We start from the raw sequence: 19,032 nt of genomic DNA on the forward strand, positions 1-19,032 counted from the left end.
GGCGGTCAGTGAAAGAGCCCTATTATAATTTTTTGCTTGCCCTTGATACTGAGTCTTGCCCAGTCAGTCTCACATGCGGCATCAGTTTCTGTATCTCGGTGGATTTGAGTATTTGGTCTACTGCGACAAATCTACCACCTCCATTTCCCCGTTGCCTATCCCTTCTATACTTACTTAGATTTTCTCCGAAAATATCACTGCTATCAATTTCAGGTTTCAACCAGCTTTCTGTATATAGTATTATGTGAACTTCACTGCTTTTCATGAGTACTTCAAACTCTGGCACTTTGTTGCGAATGTGTCAGCAGTTGACCATTAGGATTTTAATGCTTTCACCTGTGGGAGGCATTTCTTTTGATCTTACACTGATACTTCTGGGTTTCCTACAGCTGTCATTACCTGGCTTGGATTGTGTGCAGTCCACACACACCCATCTACCTGAGTAACAGCCTATTGAGCCTATGTGATCGTTCCATTTCATATCCATAAAAATTGTTCCATCCTTTGTATTTGTTTGAGTTGGTTGATTCCAATTTTGGCTCATTGATGTTTTGTCATAAGGTATTACTACCCTGTGGTTTGTGAGGTGCATAGTTTTGCATTCCACCAAATTGCCAATCTTTGTATGGCTTTGAAATCGTATCAAATTCTGATGGGATGTTTTGTAGCTTTTTTCAGGTAGTATCCCATCTGCAGAAAGTCTGAGATTACTGTTAATGTTGTCTGCCATGTACAAGGGTGCCAACAAACTTCTTTCTAGGAGACGCCTGAAGCTATATGTACATCTATCAGTGACTCTCCATCTGAAATAACATGCTACATCCTCTTTATGAAGAAATGCCCAGTTTAGTCATAAATTTACATTATACCATATGTAAGATCACTGTCATGATAATGTATTCATTAACATACCACACGAACAAAAAGGGTTCCAACAAACTTCTCTGGGTCACATGTGAAGTTTTATCAATGAATCTCCAACATTTTGCATCTTGTTTTCAAGAAATTTAGTTTAGTTACAAGTTCATTTTAAACCCTACATAGCTTTACTGTTATAGTAATATGTAGATCAGATGGTAATAATTTTGAAACTTCATTGTCAGTTTTTTTGGTGAGTGACATTTATGTTAAGGCCATATGCTCTTGATAGTATATGTTTATATGTAATGCAAATGTCCTTTATTGTTTCAGAATACCTGCAAATCGAATTTTACCATTTGGGACAACAGATAATTTTTGGGAGATGGGCTCAGTTGGACCATGTGGTCCATGCACTGAGATTCATATTGATCATGTAAATGGCAGAAAAGACGTGCAAAACCGTGTTAATAAAGGCTTTTCTGATGTGACAGAGTTATGGAATTTGGTGTTTATACAATACAATAGGTGAGATGAGCTTTATCACTGTCTTCTGCAAGGTAATTATAAGGAAACTCAGTTTTGTTCCTGACAGAATTCAAAAGTGGCATTAAAAATTGATCCTAAGTAGACCTTTTTCTATTTATTTTGCTATGTTTAATGCAGATATTGAGATACTCGCATTTATGTGAAATGGGGTGTTTGGCTGGTTTCTGGAAATCTTCTTAAACCATTAACTATCTCATTTTATGCTCATAACACACTTTTTTCCCCTCTTGAATTTCAATATTCTTTTATAAAAATGGAAGTGAAATTCAAATAATTTGAAAGCCCACTAAAACACTCCATACGAGTCTTGTGATGCCTGAGATGTCACTGGCAAGCTTGCTACTACTAGTATCATAAAGCTAATACACAGTGATGTCTTGTTTTGGAGTTTACATTTTGGAAAATGTATTGCAAATGATGTGTAGTACCACGTTGTACAAATACACCCATAAAAACTATTAAAAATTGTTTTTGAATGTTTAAGAGAATGAGGAGGTGTGTAAGAATTGGTTGCACTGTGCCGGCAAATTACCACCACTTCAATGCCAAAGTTCACTTACTTAATTAAAAATGTATTAAACTTTGGAATTAACATTAATTTACCCCCGAGATATGCTTTCCCACTGTTACAAAGAAGGATAGTGTTAGTCGACGAAATTAAACTCTGAGTAAAAATTATCATTATAGCTGCTTCCTTACACACCATTGGTAGCTCAGTTGGTAAAGTGGTGGATTGTTGAATCTAAAATGATGATATCCATAGGTTGCTGGTTCAAATCTAGCCTACAACAGTATTCTCACTTATTTACAGAACAGATCAACAGGCCTTTCACACGAAAACCAAATCGCAGTTACAAAACTTCACCACACCGATTACAAACAGACTATTATTGTGTTTTTCTTGGTGTTATATTGTGCTTACATTTGCAATAGCTGTTCACACGTCACATTCAAAAAGATATTTTCTAGTTGGTGTGACCACACACTTTTTACTTTATCAGAAACAATGTTTTTTTTTTTTCCCCCCCAACTAAGATCCATCTTACATAAAATGAAGTTAAAGTCTGCTTCAGACATGATGTTAGTTTACACACACTAACAGCACAGTCCTCACATTTGTGTTGCCTGCATGTTGTAGATGCTTTTTATCTGTCCTCATTGTTCTATACTTCGTTGTACTGTGGGAATATGGTGATATCTTCACTATTGGCAGTGCTTTCCAGAAAAGGTAATTGTTTGTAAGCAGAGTAGATGCATTTATCCTCAGTTGTCCATTTCTCGACTAAGAATAATGTGAAGTTACATCCATAGAAAGAACTGCTACAATGAGTTTTCACTAATGCTATTTTCATATTTTGTGTAAAATTTACGATCCCTCCAAGATTCGTGTCTGTTTTCTTCTCGTCCGTAGTCACGTATGCTATCCATTGCACCACCAGTTCTGGAAATCAGGGATTTTCAAAAGTGTCAGGGAAATCAGAGGGACAAAAAAAAAAAAAAAAGTCTCAGTAGATGAAATGGTTTGTTACTGAGATGTCATGCATTGTCACTGGCTGGGCACAGCTGATTATGTGCACCACTTCCCTACTCCCTCATTCCTACTGCTTCTCCCCTTCCTACCACTCCCCTCAGCTTGTAGTCAGTGCTGTCACTGCTTGCCGCTAGCCTAGCAGCTGCTGACGAGAGGCAGGTAGGCGTGAGGAGTGATTTGCTTGGATCTGATTTTCAGAGGTTGAAGAAACTGGTATAGGGATGTGTATTGAAATACAGAGTTATGTAAACTGGCAGAATACAGTGCTGCAGTCAGCAATGCCTATGTAAGACAATAAATGTCTGGCACAGTTGTTAGATCGGTTACTGTTGCTACTGTGGCAGGTTATCAAGATGTAAGTGAATTTGAATGTGGTGTTATAGTCTGTGCATGAGTGATGGGACACAGCATCTCCGAGTTAGCGATGAAGTGGGGACTTTCCCGTACAAACATTTCATGGGTGTACCGTGAATATCAGGAATCTGGTAAAACATCAAATCTCCGACTTCACTGAGGATGGAAAAAGATCCTGCAAGAATGGGACCAATGACGACTGAAGAGAATCGTTCAATGCGGCAGAAGTGCAGCCCTTCTGCAGGTTGCTGCAGATTTCATTGCTGGGCCATCAACAAGTGTCGGCGTGCGAACAATTCAACAAACCGTCATTGGTATGGGCTTTCAGAACCGAAGGCCCACTCATGTACAACACAAAGAAGCTTTACGCCTTGCCTAGGCCCGTCAGCATCGACATTGAACTGTTGATGACTGGAAACTTGTTGCCTGGTCAGACAAGTCTCATGTGAAATTATATCGAGCAGATGGACATGTACGGGTATGGAGACAATCTCATGAGTTCGTGGATCCTGCATGTATGCAGAACACTGTTCGAGCTGATGGAGGCTCTGCAATAGTGTGGGGAGTGTGCAGTTGGAGTGATATGGGATCCCTAATATGCCCCAGATACGACTCTGACAATGACAATCTCATGAATCCATGGACTCTGCATGTCAGCGGGGGACTGCTGTTCAAGATGGTGGAGGCTCTGTAATGGTGTGAGGTTTGTGCTGTTGGAGTGATATTGGACCCTCAGTCTAGATACGACTCTGATAGATGACATGTATGTAAGCATCCTGTCTGATCATCCTCATCCACTTGGGTCCATTGTGCGTTACGATGGACTTGGGCAATTCTAGCAGGACAATGCAATACCCCACACGTCCAGAATTGCTACAGAGTTGCTCCAGGAACACTCTTCTGAGTTTCAACACTTCCACTGGCCACCAAACTCCCGAGACGTGAACAGTATTGAGCATATCTGGGATGCTTTGCAACGTGCTGGTCAGAAATCTCCAGCCCCTCATGCTCGTATGGATTTCTGGATAGCTCTGCAGGATTCATGGTGTCAGTTCCCTCCAGCACTACTTCAGACATTAGTTGAGTCGTGTTGCACTGTGACACTTCTTCGTGCTCGTGGTGGCCCTACACGATATTTGGCAGATGTACCAGTTTCTGTGCCTCTTCATTGTAGTTTATATGAGTTTTAGAAAGTATGGACGACAAGAAGAAGAAAATTTTGGCAGTTGCTGATAGTTTGTACGCTATGTACTCGTATACTTCTCGAAAGAAAAATCACACAATATCTGTAAATAAGAGACATAACACAGTGGGTAATAATCGACAATAATGAACTTGGTAGAACCAATATTTTAATGGCATTCATCTGTGGTGTTGATTTCTGCAGCTCTTCCCTGCCTTATACACTTCTTTCAAGAGACCTACTTTTTTCTGAGGTTATTTCTGAAAACTGTGAAGGTATTTTAAACCTGTATTGTGACTCCAGGGAAAGGTTAGTTTTTGTCACCAAATGTGTTTCATTTGATTGAAATAAAACAACAGTGGTCTTAATGAAACACACATACCATTTGGCATGTTTTCTCCATCGAAAAAGAGTTCATTACAAAATATGTTGATATTAGTACTTAAAATTCTTGCTCACATGGGGGAAAAATACAGAAGACCTTGCATATTTTTTAGATCTCAGAATTTGTCAGGGAAAAATGCTAAAACTTGTCTGGAAATCAGGGAAACTTGTGGCAACTTTGGCCACAGAGTGCTTGCTGCTTGGGGGTATCTCTGCTGTATACCTTGTATACTGGAGGTCAGCCCTAAGCTTTGCCACAAGAACAACTGTATTGTGCCCTGTGTCATATTTCATGACTGATAATTGACGATCTAGGTATAAGATACAGACCCACTTGCAAAAGTTCCACAATTCCTGGAAAACAATGTCTTTTGTTGCACATATTGCCACTCTAAATGAATGGAGCATAAATGCATCAATTTTTGTAAGCTTTCCATTGTCAGCATTCACAAAATTCCTTTCTATTGTTACTTAAAAGTTGTAAATGTGTTTTCCATCACTAAATAGCTAAACTATTTGCAGAAAAAGTATGTAAAATCCTAGTAACTTAGGCTAGCACTCCTTAACACACGTACAGCTTAGTCTTACTCCTAATCTGTGACATCACCAAAGCTTCAGCCAATAACAGAGCATTTTTGATCATGTGACCGTATCTTGAAATTTAACGATTTTTAATCTGTAATTACATAAAAATAAGGTATATTTTATGAGAATATTGGCTGTTAATGCGATTTGAATGTTATAAACACCCAGATCACAACAATATGAACCATATTTTTTTTAACAGAGGAAAATAGCCTATTAAGAGGTACTTCTGTCTGGTCCCTATCAATTAACAACTTTACTCTTTCTCATAAAAAATAGAAAATTTGTTTCTAGAAAATTTTGTACCATTATAGATTTTTGCTCTCACAGTACTATATAATAATGGCTCTATATGACATGCTTTGAAAACTAAAGTTGCTGCTGTCAGTATTCTTTGAGATGATTATGATTTCTTTAATTTGCATGACACAAGGTGAGAGTTTTTGCACAGTATAACAAATGACAAAAGAAATATTTTTCCATTTAATATAATTACAGATTAACAATTTTTTGATTTTTCCCTCCACTTATACTGCGAAACCTTCTTGCCAGGTTTCATGATTCTTACACCAATGGTAAGTATCCTTTAGGTTTTGATGAACGTATTTGAGAATATCGAAATGTGTGGAATAAATCGCCACATCTTTTGATTGCATTGACTAAGAAGCTTCAGTTTTTTTACATCATCAGGGGATTGTAGATCTTAATATGTGACATACATTTGAATTTGATATGTCTCTCTGTTCCTGAGAAAGATGATTTTGAACAGTCGGATGGATAGACAGACAGATATGAACAGGCAATAAAGTGATCCTGTAAGGCAGGGCTTCCCAACTTGTGGTCCACGGACCCCTTAGGGGTCCGCCGGCTCTTTCTAGGGGGTCCGCGGCCACCTTTCAAAAATTGTGTAAAATAATGAGTAAAATTATTGAATAAAGATGTGAAAATCAAATTCATCACTTTTTTTCGTGTGAAAAATGTGTACTTTTACTTCAGGTCGTATTCCCCAGCAGCTTTTGCGGTTCCTAAGTGAGAATGCTTACACAGTTTAGTGCCAGAGAATGCGGCTTCTCTGATAGACTGTTTCGCAACAATATGGGGGTCGTTTGTGCCCCAGCTCACGACGCTAGATGCGCTAAAACCTTTTACGCATGCGCGGAGCGAGCTTTGTCGACCAATCATAGCGCTCGCTGGCACGTATGCGGCCCCAGGCATCGTTAAATGTTAAACTTGCTTTGTCAGTGCACTACCTATTTCATAAGTCGATTTTTGACCAGTTTATTACTTCTAACATGGATCCGTGGCTGAAGTCGGGATCATTGAAGAAGGGTGCGGTTTCTCCATCGTCTTCGCAACAAGGGAAGTTTCCAGTTGAAATGAATGAGGAGGGAGGATGACCAAAGGAAGAACAATCACAAGAAGCTCCAAAGACTATTGATACTTTTGGGGGGGGGGGGGTTTCATTGGAAACGTGGCACTTGCATTAAGAAGCTTTCAGTTCAGTTCCCATGGGTTTCGCTCTGAAATTTCAAGTTACTATGCTCTTGACTGACTAGGGGTCCGCCATGTATTTTCGACTGTAGAAGGGGTCCGCCAGCTGAAAAGGTTGGGAAGCGCTGCTGTAAGGGTACCAGTTTTACCTGTGTTGAGGTATGAAACCCTAAAAAAAAATTGCACATTTACAACCTCAGATAATAATTTGATTATGATGTGACAGAAAATTTTACATTGAAATTATTTCAGTAACCTTTCTTCTGCAGGAAATCAGATGGTACATTAGAAAAGTTACCTACACACCATGTGGACACTGGTATGGGTTTTGAACGGCTTGTTGCAGTACTTCAGAATAAAAGTTCAAACTATGATACTGATATATTTCTGCCTCTATTTTCTGCTATCCAGAAGGTAAAAAAAGTCTGAAACCATAGTTTTATGTAAATAAATTTTATTTTCCTAGATACCAAATGACTGTAATCTGAGACAGACTCTATTGGTTTTCAAGACAGTGTGTCTTTGCAGATAACTGGAGCACCTGCATACCGTGGTTTGTTCGGTGTAGATGACATTTCTGGTATTGATACTGCATATCGTATCATTGCTGATCACTGTCGTATGGCGACAGTTGCCATTGCAGATGGTGTGTTTCCTCATCACAAGTAAGGCATAATGTAGATAATACTTGATTTGATGTATTCCACATTTATTATTGAATAACAAAAGTAAGGATTTTTCATGTTGTCATTCAGGTAAAGTAATTCTTTCTATAAATGTCGTTGATGTTATTGTTGCTGCTGCTCCTGCTGCCGCTGTTTGTTTATTATTGTTGTTGTTGTTGTTGTTGTTGGTGGTGGTGGTTGTCAGTCCAGTGACTGGTTTGATGCATCTCTCCATGCTAGCCTGTCCTGAGCAAGCTTCTTCATCTCAGAATATCTACTACAGCCTACATCAGTTTGAACCTGTTTACGGTATTCATCTGTTGGTCCCTCTCTACAATTTTTATGCCTCACACTTCTATCTGTTTTATCGGCATGATGATTCCATGCTGTCTCAGTTTGTGCCCTATTAACCAATCATTTCTTTTAATCACATTGTACTATAAATTTCTTTTTTCCCTAATTAAGTTCAGTACCTTTTTATTAATTACTTGATCTACTCATCAGGTCTTCAGCATTCTTGATGCATCTTCTGTAACACTACATTTCAAAAACTTCTGCTTTATTCCTGTGTGAACTGCTGTATGTCCACATTTCACTTCCATGCAGATAAATACTGTCAAAAAAGACTTGTTAACTATTAAATATTAGATGTTAACAATTTTCCTTTTTCAGTCGTGATTTTCTTGCCGTTTCCAATCTGAATTTTATATACTTTTCTACTTTGACCATCGTAAGTTGTTACACTGTTCAAATAGGAAAACTGGCTTGCTACTGTTAGTGTCTGATTTACTAATTTAATTCCTCAAAATTGTCTGATTTAATTCAGCTACATTCTGCCACCATAGTTTTACTTTTGTTGATGTTCATCTCATAAGTTCTTTTCAAGATACTGCACATTCATTTTAACTGTTCTTCCTAGTATTTTGCTATCTCTGACAGAATTACAGTTATTGGTAAACATGAAAGTTTTTACTTATTGTCCCTGAACTTTTATTCTCTTCTCATATATTTCTCAGACTTCTTTTGATGCTTGCTCAGTGGAGAGACTGAATGACATCAGGGACAGATTACAATCCAGTCTCACTCCCTTCTTGACACTGCTGCCCTTTTATGTCATTCAACTCTTGTAACTGCAGTCCAGTTTTTGTGCGATTTATACAACTTTCTGATCCCTGAATTTTTCCCCTGCTACCTTCATTTCTTCAAAGAGTATGTTCCAGTCATTATTGCCAAAAGCTTTTTCTAAATCTTCAAATGCTTTAAAATTAGGTTTGTGCTTTCTTTACTGTATCCTCTGACTTGTAGGTGCAGTATTGCCCCACATGTTCCTATATTTGTCTGAAACCCAAACTAATCTTCCTTGAGATCTGTTTCTACCAGTTTTTCCATGCTTATGGTAAACAGTTTGTGTCACTATTTTCCAGCCATGACTTCTTAAATTTATTAACTTATAAATAACAAAATAAAATACAAATAAAGGCAAAAACTGAAGAACCTTGGCAGGATTGTGAAGTTACATAAAGGAGGAAATAATGTCAGATATGTGGCTGTGTTCCCTCCCTCCCTCCCTTATTCTAGCTGTGCAAGCGCATTGGCGCGTGTTATCTGGCACTTTCTGGCAACAGCTGAAATGAGCCATCTCTAACAGGTTACGGGGAAATATTGCAAATGGTGGTTGGAAAAGCATTAATTTCAAAGTAAACTTCCTTTTACGCAAGTTGAACAATGGGTGAGAATCTACAATTGATTTCTTAAATCACAGAGTGTTTGACTCTTATTTAAAAATCCATTCTTTGATGACAAGCCATTTAGAAGAATTTCAAGCCCAGAAGATCAGACATTTATGTCATTATTAAAAATTTTACTGTCATGTTTGTGTGTGATATATCTTAAAAGTCTAATATGCACAAAAAATATTGGCATTATATGTGAAAGGTTAGCGTATTAACCATAGAAACCAATATCATATGTGAAAGCTTTGCTTTTCCTGTAACAACACTTTGTATTTGAATTTAAACCATTAACTTTTCCTGTTTGTGTGTTCGTGCTACTTAACAGTGATGTTGCTATTGGCTGACTACAACACGTGTCCTACGCTCTGAATATCCACTGTCATTGGCTGGTGAGATCACTTGACATGAGCTATAACTGGCTTACAAAATCGCATTGCAATCTCGATTTCAATGCTTCTGAAAGTAACATGCAGTGTTTGGTGAAATTCGAATTTATACTTTCTTAATATGAAAATATGCAGTGTACATGTTTCTGCACCTCAGTGATCTTTCCAGATGTATTTTTTTCCTGAGTTTCATTTTCCAAAGTGCCAGGAAATTCTACGGCCGTGTATAAAACCATAACCATTCAAAGGATTGATAAGTTTTACAGTTCCGAGGGAAAATATACTGTCAACACAGGAAAATTGGGTTTTCACCTGGGAAATAGCATATTTTTAACCGGGAAATCAAGTAAAAATCCAGGAATTTTTTTCCTTGTCCACATGTACACCCTGCAATCATGCTGGACTTGTCAAAGACTTACTCTCCTTCTCTGCAATCTCTGCAATGGAAGCACTTCTTTGCCACCAATCCATCCAATCAATACCATCCTAATTACAGTGCCGAACCCTGCCTCTTCCAGTTTGTGCCACCATCCAACCGTAATCTTCCCACCCCTCCCACCTAATCACCTGATAGTCATCTTTCAGGAAGTCCTCACCTCCAACTTAGCCTCACCATTCTTCCCCAGGTCCCTTCCTCAGAACACCAACCTCTCAGTAGAAGAAAGAACAATAATACACAACCTCAAAACGAGTCCTGACCTAATCATCCTACCTGCAGACAAAGGTTCCACCACTGTTGTCATGAATCACAGTGACTACCTGCCAGAAGGCCTCTGCCAATTGTCTGACTCCTCCATATATAAAGTTTCCCAGAGTGATCCCATCCCAAAAGTGCAACACAAACTCCAATCCCTACTTCAAGCCTTAGGTCCTTTCCAGAACATCTCCTCTGAATCCATTTCCCTCCTCACTCCAATGATATCCCGCACACCTACCTTCTACATGCTCCCCTATGTCCACAAACAAGCAATCCTGGATGCCCCATTGGGGCTGGTTATTGTGCCCCACTGAAATAATTTTGGCACTCGTTGACCAATACCTCCAATCAGTTGCCTGTAATCTCACCTCCCACGTCAGAGACACCAACCACTTCCTCCACCGAGTCTGCGCCATCCCCACCCCTTTACCTTCTGGATCCTTGCTTGTCATTGCTGACGCCACCTCCCCATACACCAACATCCCTCGATCCCTTGTGCCCGTGATTTTACCACCATTGAACACTACCTCTCCCAATGTCCTTCAGACTCCATACCCATTACCTCATTCTTCGTACACCTTACTAACTTTATCCTAACCTGCAACTACTTCTCATTTGAAGGAAAGGTACATAAACAAATCTGCGGCACAGCCATGCGCACCTGCATGGCACCCTTCTATACCAATCTTTTTATGGGCCATCTAGAGGAGACCTACCCAGCCTCTCAAAACACCAAACCTCTAGTCTGGTTCAAGTTCATTGATCATATCTTCATGATCTGGACCCAGGGCCAAGACACCCTGTCTTTCTTCCTTGACAACCTCAACACCTTCTCTCCCATCCCCTTCATGTAGTCCTCCTCAACTCATCGTGTCACCTTCCCAGATGTTGACCACCTCCTCTTTGATGGCTCCATCCGCATCTCTGTCCACATGAAATTCACTGGAACCTTCCCTCCACCACCAGCTTTTGTGAATTGCGCAGATGGGAGCTACCTCCGCTCCTGTAATTATCCCGGCTTCAACCTACAGTAACAGTTGCTGTCCCCACATCCTTCACTCAACAGTTTCGATCCCTTCTGTCCTATCATCTTCTCCACATTCTTGTCTTACCCTGTTTATTTGCAGCCCTCTGCCAATGTATCCTCCTTTCTTTCCTCGTCCTCTGATTTTTTGTTCCTTTTTTCCCCACCACCCTGTCCCACAACCTCCTGATGCTGCGTCTGTTAACAGTCTAGTCCCTGCACACTCCACCAGACAGCGTTCGTCTTTCTCCCCACCTATACACTACTATCCCTTCCTCGTCCCCTTCCCCAGCCCTTCCAGATTGCTGCTTGCATCCCACATGACGTTGCATTCTGGCCCGAGATGCTGGAGATGGCGTGTGTGTGTGTGTGTGTGTGTGTGTGTGTGTGTGAGGTGAGCTAGCTGGCTAGCTTGTGAGTGCGTATCTCTCTCTCTCTCTCTCTCTCTCTCTCTCTGTGTGAGTGTCTTTTAATCGTGCCTGTCTGCAACTTGTAGTGTCTATGAAAAGTTTTTTTCTCTCAGTCTACAAATGATATAAACCTAGGTTTACCTTTCCTTAATCTTCTAAGTCATAGAGTCAGTATTGCCTTGCATGATCATACAAGTCTCTGGAAAAATTATGATTACTTTTCAGTTTGGTGGATTAATGACCTAACTTAAAAATGGACTAATAATAGCTGTAGCAGCCAGAGACGGTGGTCATATGTGTGTGAGTTGTGTGAATGTGTGTGTTTTCTATTTCTGAAGAAAACTTACATGTACAACAGTCTTTTTGTTGTGCTTGTCTGTGACTCGGTGTCTTCTTTATAAAGTGAGTAGCAATAGATGCTTTTCATGATATCATTGCTAATGATAGAAAGGCTGTGGGGAGCAAACATAAAATCTATTAAAAGAGAACATACTGACCAATCATCATCCCATTTTGTATAGGAGATGGATATAAGAAAGTCACTTTCACTTCTGTGAGGCATCTTCTGGTTTCTTCAGTTATCATTATATAGTCTGTTATCGATTTCTGTTTCAAATTCCAACTATATCTGTTAAACGTGTGACTATCTTTTTTCTTCTTGTATCCTATACCAATTGTGCACTTATTTCTCAGAAATGTTCGTTGTAATGCGTCCCCTTCCTCATTTCTGTGGTATTCTGTGGCTTTCTATGGCTGTTTAATATCCGCTTCTATTATTCCCAGCTGTAGCATTAAGGGCTTTTATAATCACAGTCTTTATGTATGTTACAGTACCCTACAGTTTAGTGACAAACTCATCCTGTTCATCTGTTTTGCATCCTGTTTGAGGAGCATAATCCTGAGTTGTAGAAAGAATACAGTGCGATTCAAAATGAATGGGACAAAAGGAAAGTATTTCTGTGGCTACAGTAACTACTTTATTTCAGAAATACACATGTAGACTGAAAGGTTAACTCTCACAGTTTAGGTTGGCAACAATGAAACAATGGAAAGTCACCATTGTCATTCAATGCTGTGAGATCCCTGATAGAAAAGGTGTATTGTGTTGCAGAAAACACAAAATAATCAATAACAGTTGTTAAAAGATAGTTTTTTATGCAGTTTGGTAAAGCGACACCACATAGTCACCCTATTTCTGCGGGACTCACAGCAGTAAGGTACCAAACAGTTAGCACTATTAACTCCATTCTTCGGGCTACGTCAGAAAAGCAGTACTGGATAGACGTCTGCTGTGTCACAAATGGAGCCCACATTGAATGTCTGTGAATGTCCATAGCAACAGTGGGAGTTAACCTTTCAGTCTATATTTGTATTTCTGAACTGAGGTCATTACTGTAATCAGAGGAATATTTTCATTTTGTCCCATTCATTGTGAATCATCCTATTATTCCTTCCATTATCATCTTGAGTTTAATTATTCTGTTACAGACATTTTCCACCTTAAGTGCTTTGTTCATCAATTCAAACAATGGAAAATCCAGGATGTGTCTGTGAGTTGCGTTTGCGTAAGTGTGTATGTGCGCGCTTATGTGTGTCCATTGTTGGTGTTGGTGTGAAAATCTTTTTGTTGTGCCTATCTGCGACTCAGCATCTCCGCTATATGGTGTGTAGTAACTTTCCTTCTCATAATATTGTCCATCAGTTCTTTAGCTACTGTTATTGCGACACCATTTCTTATTTCGTATGTGCCATATCTTATATCCTTTCCTTCGTATCTCGCTTAGTCCCATCATTGTTATGTTCCTCTCTTATTATTTAATGGATTCTTGACTCCTTTTCTAAGGATATAACATTAATAGTCTCAATTCTTAGATATTTCTTTGGACAAATCCATCTTTCATCAGGACCATGTGGCCATCATACCTGACATTTGTTTTCAGTCATTTTCGTAGTCACAATGTTTTCACTGAACTATATTTTGGGAAAAACAACCTGTGACATACAACCTGTTGCAGTACTATGTCTACACAGTTTCATAGTACCTTATGTGAACAACTGTATAAATCAAATATATAAGGTGATTTAAAAAATAGTTAACAGTAGATGAGTAATTTGTACTTATGCAAACAGAACTGATTATGTAGGTTTTTCTGGATGTCTTGGAATAAATGTCTCTCTCTTTATACAAAGACTGTAATGTAGCAGATTTAAGCAACTGGTTTACAATTAAAATGTTCAGTGACTTTTAAGTATTGTTGTTGCATACATTTTTCACAGTGAATGGTATTATTGAATAATTAATGTTGTTGTTCACAGTCTGAAGTTAAGGCGTGTCATCAGGAAAGCTATACATGTGGGTGAAAGATACTTTCATGCAAGAAAATCCTTATTGAGTGAACTGAGTAATTATGTTGCAGAGACACTTGCTGATGCTTATCCAGAAATCCCAAGTAATCTGAAACAGGTATTGCTAATATAAATGAATGTAATCATCATTATTTGTAATGATTACCAGTGTAAATGAAATTTTTCATTTGCTTTCTTATATTTAACTGCAGGTGCAGTTAATCATTGGGCATGAAGAACAGCTTCTTGTTGATTTGGAAAACAATGCTGCAGTGGAATGGAAAAAGATTGTTAATGCTAAGCCACACTTGAGTTCTTTGGACATTACTGAAATGCCAGGGCTGGTGTTAGGGTACCAAGAGCTCCAAACTGCCGCAGAAAACCTGATGAAAGATTTAGAGGGGGAAGCTGGGATAAGAAAAAAGCCTGTTTTACCAGGCAGTGTTGTCTTTAAATTGTATGACACATATGGTCTGGATGAGAAACATATCAGAGAATTAGCAGATGCAGAAGGAATCAGTGTAGATATGAAAGGTTTTCATGTGCAACTTGACAATGCTAAGTTAAGGACTAAAAAAGGTTTCACTGTTGCAACAGAAAATGAATTGAATTATGACACCATACTTCAGTTAAGGGAGAATGGAATTTATGCTACAGAAGATCAATATAAATATATGTATTCTAAAGAAAATGGTGTGTATATGTTTCCTTATTTGAAGTGCAGTGTGCAAGCAATTGTAGTAGATGGGAAGTGTGTAGAAAGAACACAGCCAGGAATAGAATCCAAGATAATTTTAAACAAGTCTAACTTTTATCATGAAGCTGGTGGCCAGGAAAGTGATAGTGGCTATATGGAACTGCAAAATGGTTTGAAAGTAGCTGTTAACAGTGTAACAAACTGCCAAGGCTACATTCTGCACAAAATTGTAATGGATACAAACAGTGGTAAGTTGTGTTTTACTTCACTGTTTCATATGTGACACATTATCTTACTTCTGCAGTTTATCTGACAAAACAAAGGAGACTTTATCATTGTTTCATGTATGTTACCACTGTTCTTTGAAACTCTTGGTACAGTGTTTTTGTGTCAAGTCTGCAGTAAAAATGTTAGTTACTGAAAGTATCAGTTCTATCATGTTCTCTTGCAGACATAGTCAAACTAAAGTTGACAACTTCTAAAAGTACCTGTTAATTTTTCAGTAATTTCTATGGAAATATATTTTTATAATAGAGGGAAACATTCCAAGTGGGAAAAATATATCTAAAAACAAAGATGATGTGACTTACCAAACGAAAGCGCTGGCAGGTCGATAGACACACAAACAAACACAAACATACACACAAGATTCTAGCTTTCGCAACCAACGGTTGTCTCGTCAGGAAAGAGGGAAGGAGAGGGAAAGACGAAGGGATGTGGGTTTTAAGGGAGAGGGTAAGGAGTCATTCCAATCCCGGGAGCGGAAAGACTTACCTTAGGGGGAACAAACGACGGGTATACACTCGCACACACGCACATATCCATCCACACATATACAGACACAAGCAGACATATTTAAAGACCTTAAATATGTCTGCTTGTGTCTGTATATGTGTGGATGGATATGTGTGTGTGTGTGCGAGTGTGTACCCGTCCTTTTTTCCCCCTAAGGTAAGTCTTCCCGCTCCCGGGATTGGAATGACTCCTTACCCTCTCCCTTAAAACCCACATCCCTTCGTCTTTCCCTCTCCTTCCCTCTTTCCTGACGAAGCAACCGTTGGTTGCGAAAGCTAGAATCTTGTGTGTATGTTTGTGTTTGTTTGTGTGTCTATCGACCTGCCAGCGCTTTCGTTTGGTAAGTCACATCATCTTTTTTGAAATATATTTTTAATGATATAGTTATAATAGAGGGAAACATTCCACGTAGGAAAAATATATCCAAAAACAAAGATGATGTGACTTACCAAATGAAAGTGCTGGCAGGTCGACAGACACACAAACGAACACAAACATACACACAAAATTCAAGCTTTCGCAACAAACTGTTGCCTCATCAGGAAAGAGGGAAGGAGAGGGAAAGACGAAAGGATATGGGTTTTAAGGGAGAAGGTAAGGAGTCATTCCAATCCCGGGAGCGGAAAGACTTACCTTAGGGGGAAAAAAGGACGGGTATACACTCGCGCACACACACACAAATATCCATCCACACATATACAGACACAAGCAGACATCTCACAAGCAGACATATTTAAAGACAAAGAGTTTGGGCAGAGATGTCAGTCGAGGCAGAAGTGCAGAGGCAAAGATATATTTTTAAATTCACATGATGATGTAGTTCATAAAAATGCTGTTACTTTTATTTAAGTAATTTTATCAAATGAACAGCCTAAAACTGAACTAAAACAGACCACCAGAATGTCTCCTTACTTTGCAACAGCAGACTGTCGATGTCTATATTCGACATCTTCAAGAAATATAGACCTCTTTGGTCAACAGAAGAAATAGGAACTAGGATTTTCCTGCCTATTCATTGTTAATACCCATTTCTTTCAATGCTTTCGTGTTTCATTCTGTGACTGTTGTTCCAAACGCTAATGACTTCAACGGCTTCTGCATATCTTTGTCAGTCTGCTATGATTCGCTAAGTTGACAACATCACTAACTAATGTCGATGTACTGATTTGATTTTGGGAGGAAAGAAACTAGTGGGACAACTTGACTAAAAGAGGCATAAGTGTATAGTCAGTTTGGTAATGGAGGGAAATGTGGGACTGAGGCACCAATACAGTAAGCAGATTCAAAAGGATGTTGGCTACTGTAGGTGTGCGGAGATGATGAGGCTTGCACAGGATAGAGTAGGATTGAGACTTGCATCTAATTGGTCTTCAGACTGAATGCCACAACAACAACAACAACAACAGTGAGGTTCTTCAGAAATTGCAATAGAATTATATATTCTTCTTTTATCAGGGTGTATACGACCCGGGACATCCGGGAAAAACCCGGGAATTTTTTCGTCTGGGAGAAAACCAGGAAAAACCCAGGAATTTTTTAGAATTCCGGGAATTTTTCATTGTTTTAGTTACAAGTTAAATTTTTGTGATTTTGACTGGCAAGAACCAATACTCTAACGAAGGATATTACTGTATCCCGCTTCTGCAGAATAATTCTGCAGCAACAAAACATGAACGAGAGAAAAAAAATGAAAATAAAACTTAAGTCGCAAAGGAGACACGCCATATACAACAACAAAACACAGTGCTCATACAAGCGTCTGCCAACCAAAGTGTGTCAAAGGCTTTAGGAAGAATATGCATTGCTTCCTAACAACAAATTGCCTCCGATGAGCGTGACGTGACAACTGTTTACATTAGATTCATTTGAGCAGCTGCGGGCAGGCTCTTGTGCATGCGCAGTTGAGTCGCGTATAAGTAGTACCTTCTCCCGCTTCTGGCTACGGATGTGTGGCTGGGCGCCACTATCTAATATTGCCCCGGTTCGGAAATATCGCAGATCCGGGGCTGATGCACAGAGCAGTCTGAGATGTAGTGGGGAGGTGGGTAGTCTCCACGTGACCTGTGTTTACATTTAGTGATTTTGCTGTTTCCTCTTCATTTATTGCTCTCACATTAAATGAAAACAAAACGGATTCCTGTGGCCAGGAGCTATCAAATGAATTAAAATACGTTCGAATAATTACGGAAGGCTAAAATATATTGTTAGTTTCAGGTTTTATTTCCACCTTTCTGACAGTCAAGCATTACCCGCCTTGCAGGACAATGAAGTTATTTTTGTCGGTTTGCTAAAGAGATTTGGCTTTTATTTATCTTATGCGCTGAGCCAGTCAGTTTATGTTAAACGAAGTGTTTAATTTCACACTGTTGGCTAGTTTCAATTGTTCTCTGCATTTCAAGTGCACGTTTTCCATCTTCTAGTTTGTATGGCATTATGCCATAATAAAGAACCAAACATGAAATACAGTACTGGTACTCAAGAAAATTTACATCTGAATCTGGACATAGGATTGTGCACTTTAAGCCGAATTATGCTTTTTAGTATGGTTCACGACGCCTCTTACCTGGGGCTCTCTGGCAACTGCTGCAACGAACCAATTTCTAACAGGTCACGGGAAAATATTGCGAATGTGGTTTGAAAAGTGTTACTTTCAAAGTAAATTTCCTTTGACACAAGTTGAACAATGTGTGAGAATCTACAATTGATTTCTTAAATCACAGAGCGTTTGACTCTCATTTAAAAATCAACTCTTTGAGGACGACCATCTAGAAGAATTTCGAGCCCAGATCAGACATTTACGTCATTATTAAAAATTTTACTGGCACATTTGTGTGATGTATCTTAACGTGTAACACGCGCAAAAAGATCAGCATTATATGTGGAAGCTTAGCTTCTCTTGCAGCTTATTAATCTTCGAGACCAATATTATTTGTGAAAGCTTTGTCTTTCTTGTAGCAACACTATGTATATTAATTTAAACCATTAACTTTTCTTTTTTGTGCGTTCGCGCTACTTAAGAGTAATCTTGCTATTGGTTGACGACATCACGTGTCCTATGCTGTCATCAGCTGGCGAGATCACGTGACGTGAGCTATGACTGGCTTACAAAAGTGCGTCACAGTCATGAAATCATTGCTTCGGAAAGTAAAATGCGGTGTTTGGTGGAATTCGAATTTATACCTCCGTAACACGAAAAAATGCAGCATACATGTTGCTGCACATCAAAGTTGTTTCCAAGACCTGTTTCCCCCACCCCCTCACCCCCTGGGTTTTGTTTCTAAAGTGCCGGAAAATTCTATGCCTGTGTAGAAAACCATAAACATACTAAGGATTGATAAGTTTTA

General features: G+C 39.1%; 1 protein-coding gene across 3 annotated transcripts in view; it reads left to right on the plus strand.

The window, feature by feature from the left end:
• Nucleotides 1-19,032, plus strand: part of LOC126203261 (alanine--tRNA ligase, mitochondrial) — a 101,919-nt gene that overhangs the window by 13,568 nt on the left and 69,319 nt on the right. For 2 of the 3 annotated variants that reach the window (XM_049937517.1, XM_049937515.1), the window contains exons 4-8: nt 1,192-1,386; nt 7,205-7,349; nt 7,464-7,600; nt 14,167-14,314; nt 14,409-15,141. In XM_049937517.1, the coding sequence (XP_049793474.1) occupies nt 1,192-1,386; nt 7,205-7,349; nt 7,464-7,600; nt 14,167-14,314; nt 14,409-15,141 (1,358 nt within the window). The remainder of the gene's footprint in view (nt 1-1,191; nt 1,387-7,204; nt 7,350-7,463; nt 7,601-14,166; nt 14,315-14,408; nt 15,142-19,032) is intronic. The other variant, XM_049937516.1, reaches the window with a different exon arrangement.

This window comes from Schistocerca nitens, chromosome 9, assembly GCF_023898315.1.
Source record: "Schistocerca nitens isolate TAMUIC-IGC-003100 chromosome 9, iqSchNite1.1, whole genome shotgun sequence".
Lineage (NCBI taxonomy): Eukaryota > Metazoa > Arthropoda > Insecta > Orthoptera > Acrididae > Schistocerca > Schistocerca nitens.